The sequence below is a fragment of the Delphinapterus leucas genome, chromosome 5 (assembly GCF_059928025.1).
Source record: "Delphinapterus leucas isolate spDelLeu-1000000601 "Yukka" chromosome 5, BTC_Dleu_Yukka2, whole genome shotgun sequence".
In the NCBI taxonomy this organism is placed as follows: Eukaryota; Metazoa; Chordata; class Mammalia; order Artiodactyla; family Monodontidae; genus Delphinapterus; species Delphinapterus leucas.
In genome coordinates this window covers 36,357,648-36,376,410 of record NC_143133.1, presented here as the reverse complement: position 1 = coordinate 36,376,410, position 18,763 = coordinate 36,357,648, and the positions used below count along the sequence as shown (strand labels likewise).

At 49.0% G+C, this 18,763-nt stretch overlaps 2 protein-coding genes across 4 annotated transcripts in view; one reads left to right on the top strand and one right to left on the bottom strand.

Moving 5' to 3' along the window:
* The window catches only part of EVC2 (EvC ciliary complex subunit 2), a 152,487-nt gene extending 143,502 nt beyond the window's left edge, over positions 1 to 8,985 (bottom strand). Inside the window, exons 1-2 of one of the 2 annotated variants that reach the window (XM_022567025.2) lie at positions 8,720 to 8,985; positions 1,565 to 1,619 (exon numbers count right to left, since the gene is read on the bottom strand). In XM_022567025.2, coding sequence (XP_022422733.2) covers positions 1,565 to 1,619; positions 8,720 to 8,920 — 256 coding nt within the window. In that variant the 5' untranslated portion in view covers positions 8,921 to 8,985. The remainder of the gene's footprint in view (positions 1 to 1,564; positions 1,620 to 8,719) is intronic. The other variant, XM_022567023.3, reaches the window with a different exon arrangement.
* A 2,337-nt stretch (positions 8,986 to 11,322) lies between these two features.
* The window catches only part of EVC (EvC ciliary complex subunit 1), an 83,002-nt gene continuing 75,561 nt past the window's right edge, over positions 11,323 to 18,763 (top strand). Inside the window, exons 1-2 of one of the 2 annotated variants that reach the window (XM_022567030.3) lie at positions 11,323 to 11,695; positions 18,094 to 18,219. In XM_022567030.3, coding sequence (XP_022422738.2) covers positions 11,516 to 11,695; positions 18,094 to 18,219 — 306 coding nt within the window. In that variant the 5' untranslated portion in view covers positions 11,323 to 11,515. The remainder of the gene's footprint in view (positions 11,696 to 18,093; positions 18,220 to 18,763) is intronic. The other variant, XM_022567029.3, reaches the window with a different exon arrangement.

Here is an 18,763-nt window from a genome sequence, read left to right as displayed (position 1 = left end):
CAAAGAGGTGTATTCATAATCTGGGCCGAGAAGATTCTGGACAAAAAAACTATTCTGCCTGCCCAGTACCCCTGCCTTCATGGTAGCCCCCCCCCACACTAGTCAGTAAGATTCTTAGTCTATACAGAAAAACCTGGATCCCAGCCCATCCTGGTCCCCAGGAGGCCAGAATTAGGCACAGAACCCAGAACACTCTCCCCCCAAGCCCCAGTGACAGAGTCAGGGACTGGCATGGGACCCAGGCTGCACCCACTGGTCTTTCCTGAACTTTTGCCGAGCTACTGGGAAGTCTCTTCCTTTCTGCAAGTGGCAGCAGTCAGACTCCTGGAAGTCCAGGGCTGCCAGTGGTTGTCTTTCCCACCCCGTGGAAAGAATGTTCCTGAAAATCACACTCACCAGAGGAAAGCAGGGGCCGTGATGGAAAGAGAAAGGCAGAGCCCTGACATATATACACTACCATGTGTGAAACAGATAGCTAGTGGGAACCTGCTGTATGCACAGGGAGCTCAGCTTGGTGCTCTGTGATGACCTAGATGGGTGGGATGGGGGACAGGTGGGAGGGAGGTCCAAGAGGGAGGGGATATATGTATACATACAGCTGATTCACTTCATTGTACAGCAGAAACTAACACAATATTGTAAAGCAACTATACCCCAATTAAAAAAAAAAAAAGAGAGAGAGAGAAAGGCAGAGCCTTGAGAACACCACTCCTGCATCCAGCAGTGCCGAGGGCCTGCGAGGCCCAGTTATAGGGACCAACAAATTCCTCTTTGCTTAAGTTAGTTTCAGTTGAATTTCTGTCACCCACTGTGGTAGGCTGAATGACAGTCCCCAAAGATACCCAGGTCCTAATCCCAGGAACCTGTGAATATGTTACCTTATATGGCAACAGGGACTCTTGCAGATGTGATTAAATTATGGGCCTTGTGATGGGGAAGTAACCTGGATTACCCAGGGGCCCATAAATGTAATCCCAGGTGTCCTCAAAGAGGGAGGTAGAGAGAGATCTGAGAGGCAGAAGAGAAGGCCATATGCCCGCTGAGGCAAGATGCTAGTCTGCTGGCCTGGAGGCAGGAGGAAGGGGCCATGACCTGCAGAATGCAAGGAATACAGCTCCAGATCCTGGAGAAGGAAAGGCCTTCTTCCTAGGGCCTCAGAGGGCGTGAGGCACTGCTGACACCTTGACTCAAACCAGTTAGACTGATTTTGGACTTCTGCCCTCCAGAACCATAAGAGAATACCTTCGTGCTCTTTTCACCACTAAATGTGTAATAACTTGTTACAGCAGCGAAAAGAAACTCATACACTTGGCTAATACAAACATTCTGCATTTTCTTTATCAGATGCCTTCGGGGGGAATGAAGACAGACCACCTCACCCTGAATTCTGGGCTGTGCACCCAAACTCCAACGTGCTGCTGTAGAAGGTGACACATTGCCTTGCTCTGTAAGGCATGCTGGTGAGCAGGGGGCAAGGGAGGCAGAAGTAGGAGGGCTATGGCTTTAGGGTCTGGTTCTCTCTCGTGGTCAAATCAATAAAAAATCAACGAAAAGAAAAACCTACCTGCAGTCAGAAAGTGAGAGCTTTCCACACTGGGCCAAATCCCATGGGGCAAGTCCTAAAAAGAGTCAAAAGGCACAAAGACATTAACGAAGGACATAGTAGGAGTGGCTGAAAGCCATTTTTGTAAATGGCTCACGTGGAGAGGAGCTGCACTTTTATCCAGAAGTCTGATGTAAATCTTTCTAAGTCGATCATCCCACCAGCTTTTGAATATAGGATGATGTAACTGCAGTTCTGGGAGCTGTCTAGGGAGACAGCAGAGTGTAGGGGAAATTTTATATAGTTGGACAGACCTGGGTTCAAATCCCATCTCTGCTTTTCATGAACCCCGTGATGCTCGGAGAGCCTCAAGTCTCTGAACTCCCAAGATCCTGCAAGTTTTCACAGAGTGGCACATAAAACACTAGCCTGGGAGTCCGGAGAACTGGATTCGAACTGGACCATTTACTTGCTGTGTGTCCTTGGCCAAGTCTCTCAGCCTCTCTGAGCCTCAGATTCCTCCTCTGAAAACTGTGGACCTCAAAGCATCCTCCCAGCTTGCTTCACCTCGCTCAGTGATGAAAACTTGTCTAAATGGGGCCCAGCCAACCCCTCCACTCTACCTTTGTAAAATACTGAGCCTTGGAAAGGCCCAGACTCCACCACTATAAAACAATGATAATAATAATTACTGCTATTATAGCGTCCTGGCTACAGCCATTGAAGTGGGCCAAGCCCAGTCTGTTCACAGCAGCATTATTCACAGTAGCCAAAAGGTGGAAGCAACCCAGTGTCCACTGATGGATGGATAAGTAAAAGTGGTCCATGCATACAATTCTACTTATAGGAGGTATGTCAAATCCATAGACAGAAAGTAGAATGGTGGTGGCCAGGGGCTGGGGGACAAAAGAATGGGGGGGGTTGTTGATTAATGGGGACAGAGTTTCAGTTTCACAAGATGAAAAGAGTTCTGGAGATGGAAGCACAACCGTGTGAATGTATTTAACATCGCTGAACTGTTAAGAGGGTAAATTTCGTTATGTGTCTTGTGCAACAATTACAAATATAAACAAAGAAATAAATAAAGCAGATCTGTAATCACCTAGAAAGAACTCTAATATATATCAAGTAAGATCCCTAGGTCATAAAATTATGAATAATATGGTTTCATTTAATAAAAATGGCATTTTTGTATGCTTAAGACATTATTATATATTTAATAATTATATTTATGTATTTATATTATTTTTATATAAATTACAGTTCATTTACTAGTATATATTATTTACATATTTACTTACATATTTAATAACTTGAAAGTATATCTATATATATGTAGATATTTAACAATATACTTAATACTAATTATTTATACATTTAATATATAATTACACGTTTAACAATGTATAATATCATAACCATGCATTATTTTTAAAAGCCTAGAAAGGAGTATGCTGAAATCTTAGACTTTGGGTCTTGGGGACCAAGTCTGTGCCCAGTAGAGGGGAGAATCCCTTGTTTCCATGCCACCTATATTGTTTCATTTCTTGTAAGGGGAGCGTGTGTGCCCACGTGTCATTGCAACAACAGCAATAAGGAGAACATAGACTGAGTGATGGGAACTATGCCTGTTCCTTCAGGGTCTTCCAGGGCCCCCACCCCCAATGTGAACGTTGTCCCCGAGACCCCCTCGGACAGGTGTGTGTGGCCAGGACAACCACTAATCCATAACGTGCCTTCCACAAGGTGGAAAGAGATGCCACTTCCTCAGAAGAAGAATGCCGTGTGCCAGACACTGATGTGGATGGAATAAGTCTTTGCTGCCATCTGGCAGGAAAAAAAATCTCCTAAGAGCATACATCCAGCCTGCGCATAGTGACCTCCTTCTAACAGGTACAGTGCAGGGGGAGGGGGTAATTTCACAGTGGAGCAACCTGGCCAGCGCTGGTCCAGCCGGGAGTTCAGGGTCAACACCGACAGCGAAACATCCCAGAAAACTTCCTCTTAATGGCTAGTCTCTACTTCTGAAATTGAAGACCATGGCATAGTTTCCAACTTATTTAATATTTCTTTCCCTTTGACTGGGAATCCACTAAAGAATCATTTTTGTCATTGTGTGTTTCATTTAAGGAAACATTTACTAATATGATCATTTTTACTGTGTGAGCAGATGTCTTTTCCCAATTTAATTCCTGGAAGCCAGGAAGAATTCCAAGCAACTCACAATTATTTGACAGTTTTCCATCTTTGTTTCCACTGGTAGAAACAGCCTTCTTAAATGTTCAACTCTTTCAAATAAATTAATAATATCTTGAATTTATGTTCATGTCTAATCTAATGTTCCCAAACTGGGATAATTTCTAGTCAGAGAAAATTCCCCAAAGCTGTTTTGTAGGACAAGGTGTTCTGTACGTTATTTTTTATGTGGCTGCATATCATTATAAACATAGAAACAACAGTTTAATGTTTCTAAATCTGTCTTCCTTTGATGCTCATAAATTGAATATGCCCTTAGGACCATGTGGGTGTTTTTTCACTGTTATAAACTATAGTGAAATCTGAAAACAAACAAATGAAAAAAAAAACGCCAATAGCGATAAATCATGTTACTAGATGCACCAAGATGAATCCCAACAGAGGGCACCCTGCAAAATACCTGCCCAGTCCTCTCTAAATTGCTGAGGTCCTCAAGACAAGGAAAGTGACAGCTACATGTAAAGTGGTGTCCTGGATGGGGTCCTGGGACAGAAAAGGACATTGGGCACAAAAGCTAAGGAAATCCGAATAAACTATGGACTTTTACAATAGCATATCAAGGTTAGACCATTAACTGTAATAAATGTATCTTACTAATGTAAGACACTAATAGTAGGGGAAACTGTGTATTGGGGGGAATATATATGAATTTTCTTTACCATGTGTACAATTTTTCTAAAATCAAAAACTGTTCTAAGAACTAAAGTCTGTTAACCAGAAAAGACTAGAATTCATTCGTGAGGTCTCTGGGGCAAACAGTGGTGCCACGGGGCACCCAACTCCTACACGACTGCCTATACGACCCCTGCCCCTGGAACTTTCCATCCATTCTTTCACCCAGCCTTTGCCACTCGGCAGGCTCTGTGGCAGGTCCCTGACCTCACCGACGGACAGAGGTCCCCTTCCCAACAGATGCTTCCGCTTGATGGGTAGGGGCAGGATCCCAGGTAGCAAATGACTCAGGAAGCCCTCAAGTGCCAGGGACCCTTGGGGACCCTTGGCTGTGGCTCCCTGAGGTCTTGCCGGATCCTGGGTCTCACTAGCCTAGGGGAGACTCTCTGGGGGCTCCTTGGCCACCGTGAGCAGCCTGCTCTCCCAGACACCACACCAACTGCCAGTCGATACCCACCTTCAATATCCAGCCTTCCCCTCCCTGGTGATTCCCTTCTCCCAGATGACACAGCTCCTGACAAGGTCACCAGGACCTCTACAAGGCCTCAGTTCACAGCCAGTTCTCCATCCTTATTGCACACAACTCACCAGCAGCATTTGGTATGTGAGCGTATTAGCATCCTATGGCTGCTGTAACAAATCATCACAAACGGAGTGGCTTAAAACAAACACATGTTTATTACTGTATGGTTCTGGAGGTTAGGAGTCTGACATGGGTCTCACTGAGCTAAAATCAAAGTGTCTGCAGGGCTGCATTCTTTTCTGGAGGCTCTGGGTAAGCCTCTTCCAGCCTCTAGAGGCAGCCCACACTCCTTAGCTCACGGCCCCTTCCTCCATCTTCAAAGCCAGCAGCAGTGGGTTGAGGCCTCCCAGTGCATCCCTCTGACCTTCCAATGTCACATCTTCTGACTCTCTCCTGCCTCCCTCTTCCATTTTTAAGGACCCTTGGGATTACCCTGGGACCACCGGGATGTTCCGAGATAACCTCCCTTTTATAAGGTCAGCTGATTAGCAACCTGAACACCACCTGCAATGTTAATCTCCCTTCGCCAGGGGATGTAATACACTCACAGGCTCCACGGATCAGTATGTGAACATCTTTGGGGAGCCCTCTCTCCCTCTGAAATACTTTCCTCCCTTGACCTGGGGGTCACAGTCTTGGTCTTATCTCCTTTGCTGGATGCCTGGCCCTGGTGTTGCTCCAGGCCTCTGCCCTAAGGCCTCACTCTTCTCAAACCAAACCATACTTACTCCCAAGGGGAACTCAGCCAGGCCCTGTGGGGTTAAAGGCCTGTGTACACTGTCCACTCCTTGATATAGATCTCCAGCTCAGATTCCTCCCCCAGATCAAGACTCACCCATCCACCACTCTCCTGTACATCTCTACCTGGATGCCTCATAGGTACGTCAAACTCAACAAGGCCAAATCAGAATTCCTGATTGCCTCCGAGGTTTCTGCATATTAGCTAATGACATCTCTAGTCTCTCATCTGCTCAGGCCCAAGTCCTTGGTTTCATCCTTCACTCCTCTCTTCCTCTCTCTCAACCCACATCCAATCCCAGCAAATCCCCTGGCTCTACTTTCAAAGTATATCCCCAATCCACAACTTCTCAGCAGCCCTCCACTAACCTCCCTGGTCCATTTCACCTCCATCGTCTGCCTGGTCTCCCACATGCCTCCTCTCTTGGTTTTTCTTTCCACCTCTGCCCTCTATCCTCTACTCCCACACCTGCCATGGGGATGCTTTAAAAAGATGAGTCAGGGCTTCCCTGGTGGCGCAGTGGTTGAGAGTCCGCCTGCCGATGCAGTGCCCCTGTCCGGGAAGATCCCACATGCCACGGAGCGGCTGGGCCCGTGAGCCATGGCCGCTGAGCCTGCGCGTCCAGAGCCTGTGCTCCGCAACAGGAGAGGCCACAGCAGTGATAGGCCCGCGTACCGCATAAAAAAAAAAAAAAAAAAAAAAAGACGAGTCAGAGCAAGCCACTTTTCTGCTCAACACTCACCTATGTCTTCCATCTAACTCAAAATAACAGCCAGTCTTAACCATGGGCCACAGGGCCTTTCCTGATCTGGCCCCTCCTTACCCTCTAGCTTCACCTCGTCCCCCTCCTCCCTTCTCCCCCGACCCCTACTCAGGCCACACCAGCCTCCTTACTGGTCCTGGGCCACACTAAGCACTTCCCACCTCTGGCCTTTGTCCTCACTATGATCTCACTCTGGAAAGTTTTTCTCCAGAAGCACCCATGCCCCTCCCTCATTCCATCCAAGGCTCTGCTCAACTGTCATCTCCTAAAAGCGCCTTCCGCCCTGACCACGGCTCTCAAGGTCATCTCTGCCAGTCCACTTTGCCCACTGTATTTCTCTCTAAAGCCTGACCACCAACTGCCACACTATAGATTAACACCATTTAGTGTCTTTCTCCTGCCCCAAGAATGCAGGTCTAAGAGCAGAGACTGTCTTGTCCCCTTGTATCTCAAGCACCCAGAACAGTCTGGCACCTAAAGGCCCTTCCATAAACACTCAGAAGCCTCTTGTCCACTCAAGCCTTCACCGTTTCTCTCCTTCTGACAAACTTCCAATAGCACTTTCTGGGATGATGGAAATGCTCTATGGTCTGGGCTGTCCAATATGGGAGCCACTAGCACATGGGGCCATCGGGCACCTGAAACGTTTAAATTCAAACAGCCACAGCGTAGCCGGAGCCAATGTACTGGACACAGCAGTTTTAGAACAACTGGGAAACAGTTGTAAACTGGCTGTTAGCTCGCCCTTTGCAGGAGGGGAGAGACAATAAGTTAATGTGAGCATTTGGGTTCCAGTTTTCAAAGCACTCTTTTGTAGAGCCTAGCATCCATGTAAATGTTCTGGCATTGGCTTCCCAAAGGAAAGATCAGGTGAGGACAGGTGAGTGAGCTCTGAAAGGGACAGCCATTGTGAGAGCACAGGACAGGCCTGGGGATTTGGCTCCCTGGGCCTTGGTTTTCTCATCAGCAAAATGGGCCAGATACTTCCCACCACACCAGACAGGAGCAAGTGAAAGGACCTTGTGAAAATGTTCATCATGAGCTTTATAAAAGCTCAGTAAATCGACACAGCATTACTACTTTGTCTTCTCTAGTGAAAACCTAAGAACTAATCATAGACAGTGAAGGGAATCTCATTTAAGAGACCTAAAAATCTGTAGCAAGTGTAGCAGGCACCCTGGAGTCTACAGGTAGAAAACTCAACAGGACAAGAGGAGCCAGGCCCTGGGGGAGGGCTGGGAGGACCACAGGGCAGCGATGGGCCAGACCACTGGACAGACATTCCTGGGAACAGAAGCCTAGATTTGCAACAGGGGTCAGGGTGGAAAGGGGATATAAGTGGCGAGCGGGGGGCGGGGCAGAGTGGTCAGGTGTCTACCATGGGCAGGTCACCTAGAGGTGGGGGGAGGAATGGATGGGAAATTAGGGTGTGAGGGTGACCCAGAGGAAACAACCATCAAAGGCCAGAGGCTGAGGGGTGGGGACTGAACCTAGTGGATGCAGCCGGGTGGGCAAGGGAGTGGGGAGCAGACATCAGAACTGATTAGAAGGAAAAGGCAGGGGGACTGGTGACCAGATTTGGCGGAGGGAGAGGGGAAATCTAGGGTGACAGCCAGAGCTCTGTGCCCTCCCAAGTTGGGGACCACACAGGAAGGGGCAGGGTGAAGTGGGAAGTGGCTAAATTTGCAGTCACAGGAAACCCCAACAATAGTGCCTTTTATCAACTGCTACACTCTCCCGAAGCGCTCACCTGTGTAAGATGCGCTACCTACATTCCTGAGCTCATCTAAACTCACATCGGCCCTCTGGGGTGGACCCTGCAACAGTTACAGATCAGGAGACCGAGGCACGAGAAGTGAAGCTACCTGCCCTAGGTCACAGAGCTCTTAGGTTGCTTAGGGGGATCGACCCGGCCTCTGGCAAGGTCCAAACCCACAGCCACCAGCCACACCGCTGTCTCCACCTTTCCAGGGAGTTTTCTGGCCACAAGCGTTAAGGCACACGGGTTGCATCCTACTCAGATCCCGCCCTCCCTTTAGGGTAATTTCCCTAACCCGAAGGGGCCTCCCCGCCGCGGGTATAGGGTGAAACCAAACTTCCCAATTCAGTCCCGCCCTCCGTTTAGGGTAATTTCCCTAACCCGAAGGGGCCTACCGGCCGCGGGTATAGGGTGAAGCCAAACTTCCCAACTCAGTCCGGAGACTGGGGGCAGGCCCTCCTTACCTCCGCGGTCTGCTCGGGCCCCACCCCGGGAGCCGAGCGGGGATTCTGGGGAGGCTGGGCACCGAGGGGGCGCCGGAGGGGCCCCGGGTCCGCGGGAAGCCGGCCTCGGTCCCCGGACCCCGCGGGCAGCGCCAGGGCGGCAGCCAGGAGGCCCCCGGCCAGCACCCACATGGCGCGCCCCCGGGCGCCCGCCGAGCCCATCGCCAGCCAGGGACGCGAGACCCCAGACGTGGCTGGGGAAGGCCGAGTTGGAGCAGCTTCCGGACCCCAGGCCCGCCCCGCCTCCGAGCATGCTCAGTGAGAGCCTCCGCGGAAAGTTTTCTGGAACAGACACAGGCATCTGGGGCTTGGCGGGACCGGAGGAGGCTGAGGGCCAAGACCGGCGTGGGAGGGAGGGAGCCAGGCTGGCGCGGCGGGCGCTGGACAGCCACACTTGAGTTTGATCGCGCCCCAGCCGGGGGTCTCTACCAAAATCAGATTGGGTGACCCCTGCTTCCAAAGATTTCAGGGGCTCCAAGCGTCCCTCCATTAATGCCTCCTCCGTTCTCTAAGTCTCAGCTCAGACTCACCTGCTCCAGCAAGGCTTCCCTGACACACACACACCGCGCTGAATCTGGAGTCTGCCCAGGCCCACCAGCCCCCTATTAGAGAGCTGTGAAACTTTTGGAGAGGCAGGGTCATGGGGATACAGGACAGCAAGGAGAGGGGCTGGGAGGGAAAAGGCAGCTCAGAGGCTGGAGAGGAAGGCCACTGTTCATGTCCTGTTGGGTTCTGTTCAACCCAGTGAGGTTCCCACTGTGTGAACCCTTGCTGTGGATGAGCCCTTGGACGTGTCCAAGAAGCCACCCTCACATTCCCCCAGGAGGGAGGGGTGGGCAGGTGGTCAGGACAGCCACTGGGGGACCTCTCTGGGGAACCAAAAATAGGGGAGTTGGTGTCTGGAGCCAGGAGGCAGCAGCTGAGCAAACTCCCAGAACTCTCCATGGCAGCAGGGCTGTTACTACCCTGGGCCCCCAGCGACAGCTTACACCTCTTCACCCTCCTGCAGCCTTCCTGCAGGGCAGCCTGTCATGCTGTCTGCAGCCTCAGGCCAGGAAGCCTGGCACCTGTGCTCCTTCTTACCCTGCCCCTCCGAGGACCGTCCTTTCCTGACTTGACAGAGACAAGACAGTGGGGTTTGGGAATCTGAGAGTTTATTAGCCAAGCTTTCCACACAGGGTACACTGTCCTTGGGGGTACGCAGCGTGTGCCAGGAGTGAGACAAGGCCAAAGACTAAATGCTAGCATATTGCTGGAGCATTAATTCTATTAGTGAGAAATGTAAAGGATGATTTCGATATGCAACCAATTTTATAATAAACATGCAAAGAACACGACATTTTAAGAAATGAAAGCCTGAGTATCCAAGGAAATAACCAGCATAAAGCAAGAACTTCCAGTTGCCCTCATACATGTTCCCAGGAGCCTTGGAGCCGCTCCTAAGCAAACATTTAAGAAGCACCGCATGGCAGAGAGTGTGAGTCCTGAAAGCAGACAGACACGGGTGTGAATACATGTGCCCAGTTTCCTATTGCAAGACCTTGAATGAGCCACTTCTCCTGTCTGGCTGTCAGTTTCTTCATCCATAAAAAGTAAATCTAGGTAATCGTTCCCATCTTGCCAACTTGGAAGGAGTGAAGAGGAAATGATTTAAAAAGCCAGGAACTTGAGCTGGACGTCCAGGTCAAGGACACAAAACCCCTCTCTGGATCCCCAGAGATCCCCATGGTACCCCTGCTCTGGCCCTCACAGGGAATTAAGCTCCAAAGGGTAGGGGTGTGAGTGCATTCGTGCGCGCATGCACGTGTGTGTGTGTGTGTGTGTGTGTGTGTACCCCAGCACCCAGAAAGAGAGCTAGCATCAGTAAATGTTGCTTAAAGAAAGAACAGTTGCTGAATTCTTCTGCCTATCTCCCCACATAGCTGTGAAATCCTCACTGGTGGACCTTGTCCGGTTGGTGGCTGCCCTGGTGCTGGTTCAAACAGCAGGGTCTCTGGAAATGCTGAGTGAATGAATGACCACACAGCATCTCCTGGCTAGCAGGGGCTGAGTGTAACAATCTCCCTACACGTAGTCTTAGAGGAAAGCATTGACCATCCTGGAAGAAAATAGTATTAAAACAGGAGTCTGCAGGCAAGCAAGTTCAGAGGCAAGGCCGGACTGTGCGGTCCAAAGGGGGCCAATTGGTAGAGGTCAGGAGCAAGGCTGAATCAGACTCACAATGTATCACTTGGTGCTGACCCTGAGCCTCGTCAGGAGGAAGGGCGCGTTAATAGTGCGCATCTCCGAAAGTTGTTAAGAAAGTTACTCGGATCATCAGGCTAAATGCTTAACAAATCCTAAGCACTCAGTAAACAACCAAGCAACACCCTCCTCCCTGGCTGTGGTCCCCTCCCCCTCTGGAAGTCAAGAGGCCCGTGCAAAACAAGACTCCTCTCAAAAGGTCCTCCTGGCTGAGAAGCACGCCTCTGGCCGGGCATGCTCAGTGCAAAGGCAGGGCTGGAGGCGGGGGTGGTTCAAAGTTTTGGGCGGAGGGTCCAGGCTCCTCCCTCCGGCTGGGCAGTGCCGGGAAGCTGGAAGGGGAACTGGAGGAAGGAGGCTGCACAGGCCGGAGGAGTCGGCGGACCGCGCCGCGCCCCTGGCCCGCCGGGGACCTGGTTCACTGAGGACCTGGTGGGCATGGAGCTCCGAGCGGCGGGAGGGGGCAGCGCGCGGCAGCGGGTGGGATGCGGCGGGCCGGCCGCCTGAGCACCCCCGATGGCCCGTGGCGCGGCGACCTGCGGGAGCGACGCGCGGCTGCAGCTGGGCCGGGACGCGGTGCGGCCGGCGCCCGCGCTGCTGGTCCCCGCCGTGCTGCTGGGCACCGCACTCGGCCTCGGCCTCGGCCTCGGCCTCTGGCTCGGCTGCCGCGCCGCCCGCCCGCGTCCGGCGCACCAGGTGGGTCGGCCGAGCGGGCAACCGGGGTGTGGGGCGCGGGGACGCGGTCTTCCTCGGCCCTGTGGTCCGGGTTTCCATCCCCCTTCTCTGAGCCCATTTGAGCGTGATCTTGGGCATCGCTCGCAAAAGGTCTTGCCCTGGGAGATTCCCCTTCTGCTGCGGGAGGCGGCTGGAGACAGTGATTTCAGGGGGAGCCGGCCAAGTGACAGAAGGGCTCTGGCTTGGAGTTGCCCCGAAGTGTCTGCTCCATCTGACAACGCAGTGTGACCTTAGCTGATGAAGGCCTGCAGGCCTCAGTCTCCTCATCTGTAGCACTAAGCGTTTGGACCTATGGGCGGAGCTCAGCGTGGTGGACAGGAGGGCAGGGGATTTCCCCGCCCCTGGATGTCCATTCTGCTTCCTCGCTGTGTGCATTACCCAGTTAGCTCCTCTTGAGTCCCAGCTGCTACATTAGCATGCATTCAACATTCGACCACACAGCAAAAGTTTGCCGAGCACCTTCTACTGCCAAGCATGGCCTAGGGGCTTAGACACCACATCAATGTACAGGATAAACCCTGATCCTGCCCCTGGAGGTTCACAGCCTCTGGATGGACAGATTACAAGTAAACACTTGATTATAACACAGCCCCATCATGAGTTGTGTGATAGGGAAATGAAAATGCTAGCATTTATTGAATTCTTGCTGTATGCTGGGTGTTGAGCTACACTTTCTACCTGAAAATGATCTCATTGACTCTGCAAAACAGCTTGTGAGCTTCTTCCATTAATGTCCCCATTTTGCAGATGAGAAAACAGGCACAGAGAGGTTAAAATAACTTGCCAAACGACAGGCGTGTGTGTCTAACCCCAAAGCCACTGGATGGGATTGGTCACAGGTGGCTGCCTGAAAGGGATTAATGGATGCTTCATATGGCAATTGTTATGGAATCGGATGTTGTGTGGAGGTATCGGGCATACAGCAGGCATTCCATCAGTGGTGGTATGATCACTGTTTTAGCTTTGACCTCTTTGAGGGATGAAATCTGGTGGGATCTGAGATAAGGTGGTGTGGTTTTGTTCCCCCATTCCTGGCCCACATGAGAAGGGGATGCATCCAGCAGATGTAAGCATCTCACATGGCAGGGGAATTCAGGGCCGTGTCATGCTGCAAAGGGGCGATAAAAGTTAAAATTAACATAGTCCAAGATGCTTGTGGGTAAGTTTGAGGTTGTCACATCCCGCTGGTGATTAAGAGACACTGGCTCCTTGTGTGAAGAGGGAAATAACACGTCAGAGCCTTTCCTGGGTGCCGGGCCCCTTGCCAGGAGTTTGCGGGCATTTGTTTCTATATTCTCACTCCAAGCCTTTGAGTGGGGGGACTGTCAACCTCACTTTCCAGGTGAGGACATCTAGGCTCTGCAAGGTTGTTCTCTGTCCAGGGTCACATGATGAATAAGCAGTGGCTGGACTTCAACTGCAGTCTGTCTGAACCCCTAAGTCAGAGTGTTTAGTCATCCGCTACCTGGTAAGGTGGCAGTTGGTATCTGTTTTAGTCTGGGCTGCTATAACATAAATACCATCAACTGGGTAGCTGATAAACAACACAAACTTATTTCTCACAGTTCTGGAGGCCGAGAGTCCAAGATCAGGGTGCCAGCATGGTTGGGTTCTGCTTAAGGTCCTCTTCCAGGTTGCAGATGACTGACTTCTTGCTGTGTCCTCATATGGCAGAAGGGACAGGGGAGCTGCTGGGGCCTCTTTTATCAGGGCACTAATCCCATTCATGGGGGGCTCCACCCTCATGACCTAATCACCTCCCAAAGGCCCCACCTCCAAATACCATCACCTTGGGGGTTAGAATTTCAACACATTAACTGAGAGGGAAAGGGACACAAGCATTCAGACCATAGAGTAGCCCATTTCGCAGCTGAGTAAGCTGAGGCTGACAGAGACTCACCAAGCTGTCCGGATTTCCACAGCTGGTCGGTCACAGCTGCACTAGTCCAGTTGAGGGTGGTGGTGGCTCAGACCAGGTTTGTAGCTACGGAGGGGGCTCTGGCTCAAGGGTAGGGCTGATTGGATTTTCTGATGGTTTGGATGTGACCTTTGTAGCACTCCTTTCTAGGTGTCCTCCTTTCCTCCGTCTCCCGCCTCTAGTTTCTATTTCTAAAATAGAAGCAATATGACTGTCCTGGTTAAAAACCTCCAGTGGCTCCTGGTTACCTAAACAAGATCACGTCCAGTTTCCTCGCATGGTATATAAGGCGACTGACCTTCCCTGGGACATGGGCGCCCATGCATCCAGCCACCCAGAATCCCCTTGATCCCCAGATGTCGCTGCACTTCTGCACATCTGTTCTTTGCCTCTTGTCCCACCCATCCTTCAGGACCCAGAAAGAAAACCATGTAGGGAAGTGTTCCCAACCTCAGGCTGGATCAGACACTTCCTCCCTCTTGGGTCCCGGGTACTCTGTTCTCCTCCTGTGGTCCAGGTCACCCAGCTCATAATTCTGTCTTGCATCACTTTCCCTTTGTGGTTTCTGTTTTATTTTGTTTATTAGTTTTATTTATTTCATCATTAAAACTTTTTTTTTTTGCATCAAAGTTACACATTCACATAATTTAAAATGTTCATTTGCAACCATTTCCCACGTTTCAGAAGCCATCATATTCGACTCTTGTTCAGCTGGCTATCTTGGTCATTTACTCCTAAATAACCTGCTGACATGGCTGCTTGACTTCCCACTGCGGAAGTGCGCAGTGATTTAACTCTCTTTTCTCCCCTCCTTCCTATTTCCACCCTCCCCATCCACCATCACCACCTCCCTATGTGGTTATGGGGTAATTTTGGTGAAATCAGTATTTGGTGTTTTCGCTATTACAATTCTGTAAACATAATTCACTGTCAGCCAAGGATCCGCTGTACTTATGATTACTTTCCTTTTTTGCACAATACTTTGTTTTCCCTGAAATGAATAATTACCCGTTTTTTTATTTGCTTAGATTCTGTGTACTTACCATCTGTTTAACAGTAAACTTTCCCCCATTTGTCTACATTTTCTTTCAAGACATTTGAATACATTAGGTATTTGATCAGTTTTATCTTCTAGGAAAACTTCTCTCCCAGAAAGCTTCTGAACTCTCCAATATGAGCCGGTTGCCTCTAGACCATTGCTGTTCTCATAGTGAACCAGAGCAATCTCATCAGCGTGGACTGGGAGCTTGTTAGAAATGCCAGTTCTTGGGCCCCACCCCAGACTCACCGATGAGAATCTCTGGAGGTGGGTCCAGCAAGCTGTGTTTAACAAGCCCTCCCATGGTCTCTTTGTTCTTAAAGTTCGAGAAACAGCTGCTGTAGGCTTTTGCTGTCACCATTGGGACCTCTTGGGGCCATCATGCTGGAACTTCTTCACCTCTCTCCTGGGTTGGACCCTCTTTCAGGATCTCCTACACTGTCTTTATTGGCTAATTTCCTCATTTGGGTGGAGCACATCTTCCAGTAGCTTTCTGAGAAAAGGATAGGTGGAAGTTTTTTTGAGAATTTCTATGTCTGAAAATATCTTTTTTCTATCTTTATACTTAATTTGGTTAGAGTAGTTAAGTTATAGAATTCCAGGTTGGAAATAATTTTCCCCCAGAATTTTGAAGGCATTTTCTCCATTTGTCTTTCAATTTCCATTGTTGATGTTGAGAAATCAGGTTGTATTCTGATCCTTGATATTTTGCATGGTATCTCTTTTTTTTCTTCTGTTCCTCAATAGCATCTTAAAGGATCTTTTCTTTACTCCCAGTATGTGAAATGCACCAGGATGGGTCTTGGTGGAAATCGAATGCTACTTATTGTACTGTGCATTCAGAAGGCCCTTTCAATCTAGAAATTCATTTTCTTGGTTTCTTTAATGACTCTTTTCTTTCTCTATGCTCTGTTGCTTCTTTCAGGAACTCCTATCAGTTTTTGGTTAAATTGGGCCTCTAATTATCTTCCTTCTCTCCTATTTTTGATCTCTTTGTCTTTTTATGCTATTTTCTGGGAGACTTTTCTCAACTTTATACTTGTACTGAGTTTTTCATATTCTTAATTTTCAAGAGTTCTTCCTGTCCTCAGAATATTCTATGTTTTTACTAGCCTGTTCTTATTTTGTGACTGTAAAATCTTCTCTTATCTCTCTGAGGATATTATAATTGTTTGGTTTTAGTTTTCTTTTCCCCATGCAGTGTCTATTTCCTGCCTGCTTTTTCCTTTTGTTTGTTTTGGGGTTTGTCTTTCATATTAGAATCTGTCCTGAAATGGCTGGTGACCCTTGACCTCCTGGCCATTTTTAATTGGGGAGTAAAAAATCTGATACTCCTCCTTGGGTGACTGAGATTTTTCTTCTGGAGTCTTTACTGTACAGTGATTGGACCGGGTCCTTCCCTGCAGAAGGCTTGTGCTGGTCAGCTATGGCTGCTAAACAAACAACCCCCAAATCTCTGGCTTCATCTAACCTTGCCTGCCCCACCCCCAACTGCTCCAGACACATGGGCTTCCCTGGACATGCTGAGCATGCTTGTGCCTCAGGGCCTTTGCACTTGCTGTGCCCTCACCCTGAAATGCTTGTCCCTGTGATATCTGAATGGCTTGCTCTCTCACTTCCATCCAGTTTCTTTTCAAATGCCACCTTGTCCAAGAGGCCTTCCCCTCCCATCACTCTCCATTCCCCCATCCTCCATTGACTTTCCCTATAGCACTTACACCTCCAACACACTATATATTTATTTCTTTGTTTGCTTATGTCTCTCTTCTGTCACTAGAATGTAAACTCCATGAAGGCAGCAACTTTGTTTGTTTTGTTCATTACTCTATTCCCAGTGACTAGATTAAGGCTTGACACTGAGTAGATGCTCTGTAATAGTTGGTGACTAGCTCAGTGACAAACTGGTGATATATCCTCGGTTCAAGATTATATCCATGAGCAGCCAGTGGTCAAAGAGAGGCTTGATAAGTGTCTCTGGTATAATAGGATTTTCAGTACAGTAGATAATTATGTTCTATAAAATCAGGGCAAACGTAGGATTAGCAAATACTGAAGCATTGCTCCCAGGGGAGATGCAGGGTTTTGTCTCTACAAGATCCTGGTCACAATATTTTCATTAACCAATCAATACGTGTGTTTATGTGTGTTTCTGTTTAAAGACGCCTCATTTAACATGGTTGATTCATTAACCTTGAACTCACAGCCAATAGCACTATAACTCATGCCTGAACAAAGGAAATCTAATACATACATTTTCTCCATAAGGCACATCACAGCCTTCTTGTCCTTAGAAAGACTAGACAGCACGTAGGGGTCATTTTCAACAAAATCACCAACAAAAATGCTAAAAAAGAATGGTACTAAATAGAACATGGAAAGGATACTTGTTTGCAGTATGAGCTCAGACAAGAAAGTAGAGTGTGGCCTTGTTCGGTCTCATTTGGAAACTGCACATCGGGCAATTCACATTTTTCACATTTCTGCTCGTGTCCAGGAAGGACCGCAAATGCACCCCAAGTGTCGGTTTGGGGGATTACAAATAAATTTACCAAGTAGGCAAATTTGCAAATACAGAATCCACAAAAAATGAGCATAAACTGTAGCTCACAACAGAAACTATTCTATAGTTTAAGGTTACCTAAGATATTTTCTTAAAAATTATCCAGTCACATTATAGGAAGTAATAGGAATTTTAATATTTATGTGTCATTCTCCATGTTAAGCTGTTACCCCACCCCAAGGAGCTCACAGGCTACAGGAGCTGGGGAAGTGGGGACCAACTCAGAAAAATGATGGAATGAGCTTTTTTAAAATTAATTAATTAATTAACTGATTTATTTCTGGCTGCGTTGGGTCTTCGTTGCTGCATGCGGGCTTTGTCTAGTTGCAGTGAGCAGGGACTACTCTTCATTGCAATGCACGGGCTTCAGTAGTTGTGGCATGCGGGCTCAGCAGTTGTGGCTGGTGGGCTCAGTAGTTGTGGTTCGCGGGCTCTAGAGTGCAGGCTATAGTAGTTGTGGCACACGGGCTTAGTTGCTCTGCGGCATGTGAGATCTTCCTGGCCCGGGGCTCGAACCCATGTCCCCTGAACTGGCAGGCGGATTCTTAACCACTGCACCACCAAGGAAGCCCTGGAATGAGCTTTGATCCAAGTATTGCTTCCAGGTCCTGAGGACACACTGAGATGGGGCTTTGGGGCTTGTCAGGAGGGTGACACCTGGACAGTCTTGAAGGATGTAGGCCTGACTCCAGGTGGAGGGAAGCACTGCACACAGAGGGCCAGGCCCGGAGCAGAGATGAGCAGCCATGATGGCTGGGGGTGGGGAGTAGATGGCTCATGTCACAGGGGCACTAGGCTGACCAATTTCAATGTGTTCCCCCCACCCCACCTTTGGATTTCAGAAAGATGACTCTCAGAGTCTGCTCAAGAATTTGGAGCCTAACGTTCAGACGCCGTCGGAAACCGGCTCCCCATCCAGGAGGAGGAAGAGAGAAGCATTGACTTCAAAGGATGAGGAGGTTCTGAACGTAAGCTGGGTGTTTGGGGTGCATTGGAAGAGACTCATACTGGGTGTCCCGTGCCCTACCTGGATTTCATCCAGAGGAGCCCCAACAGATCTCATGTTCCAGTAGGCTTCTTTTTGAGGTATAATTTACGTAGAAAAAATGCACAGATTTTAAGCTTACAGTTTAATGAGTGACAAGTGTATACACCCCTGTAACCAAGACCCCAATCGGGAACGTTCCTTTACTCCGGGAAGTTCTCTAGTGCCCCTTTCATAGGCAGCCACTGCTGTGATTTCCATCGCCATGATTGGTTTTGCTGTTCTAGAATTTTACATGAATACAATCACCTGCTTTCCTGTGCCTGCTGATCCCGGTCGTCGTTGCACTTGTCCCTTTTAATTGCTCAGCCTGCTGTGGGGATGTGTCACAGTGTGGGTTGTTTTCCAGTGCTTGGCTGTTCTGAACAAGGCTTCTGTGAATGTGTGTAAATTTGTTTGTTTTCATTTTGTTTTATTTCTTTTAAGTAAATATCTAGGAGTGGGAGTTCTGGGCCTCTGATGGAGAT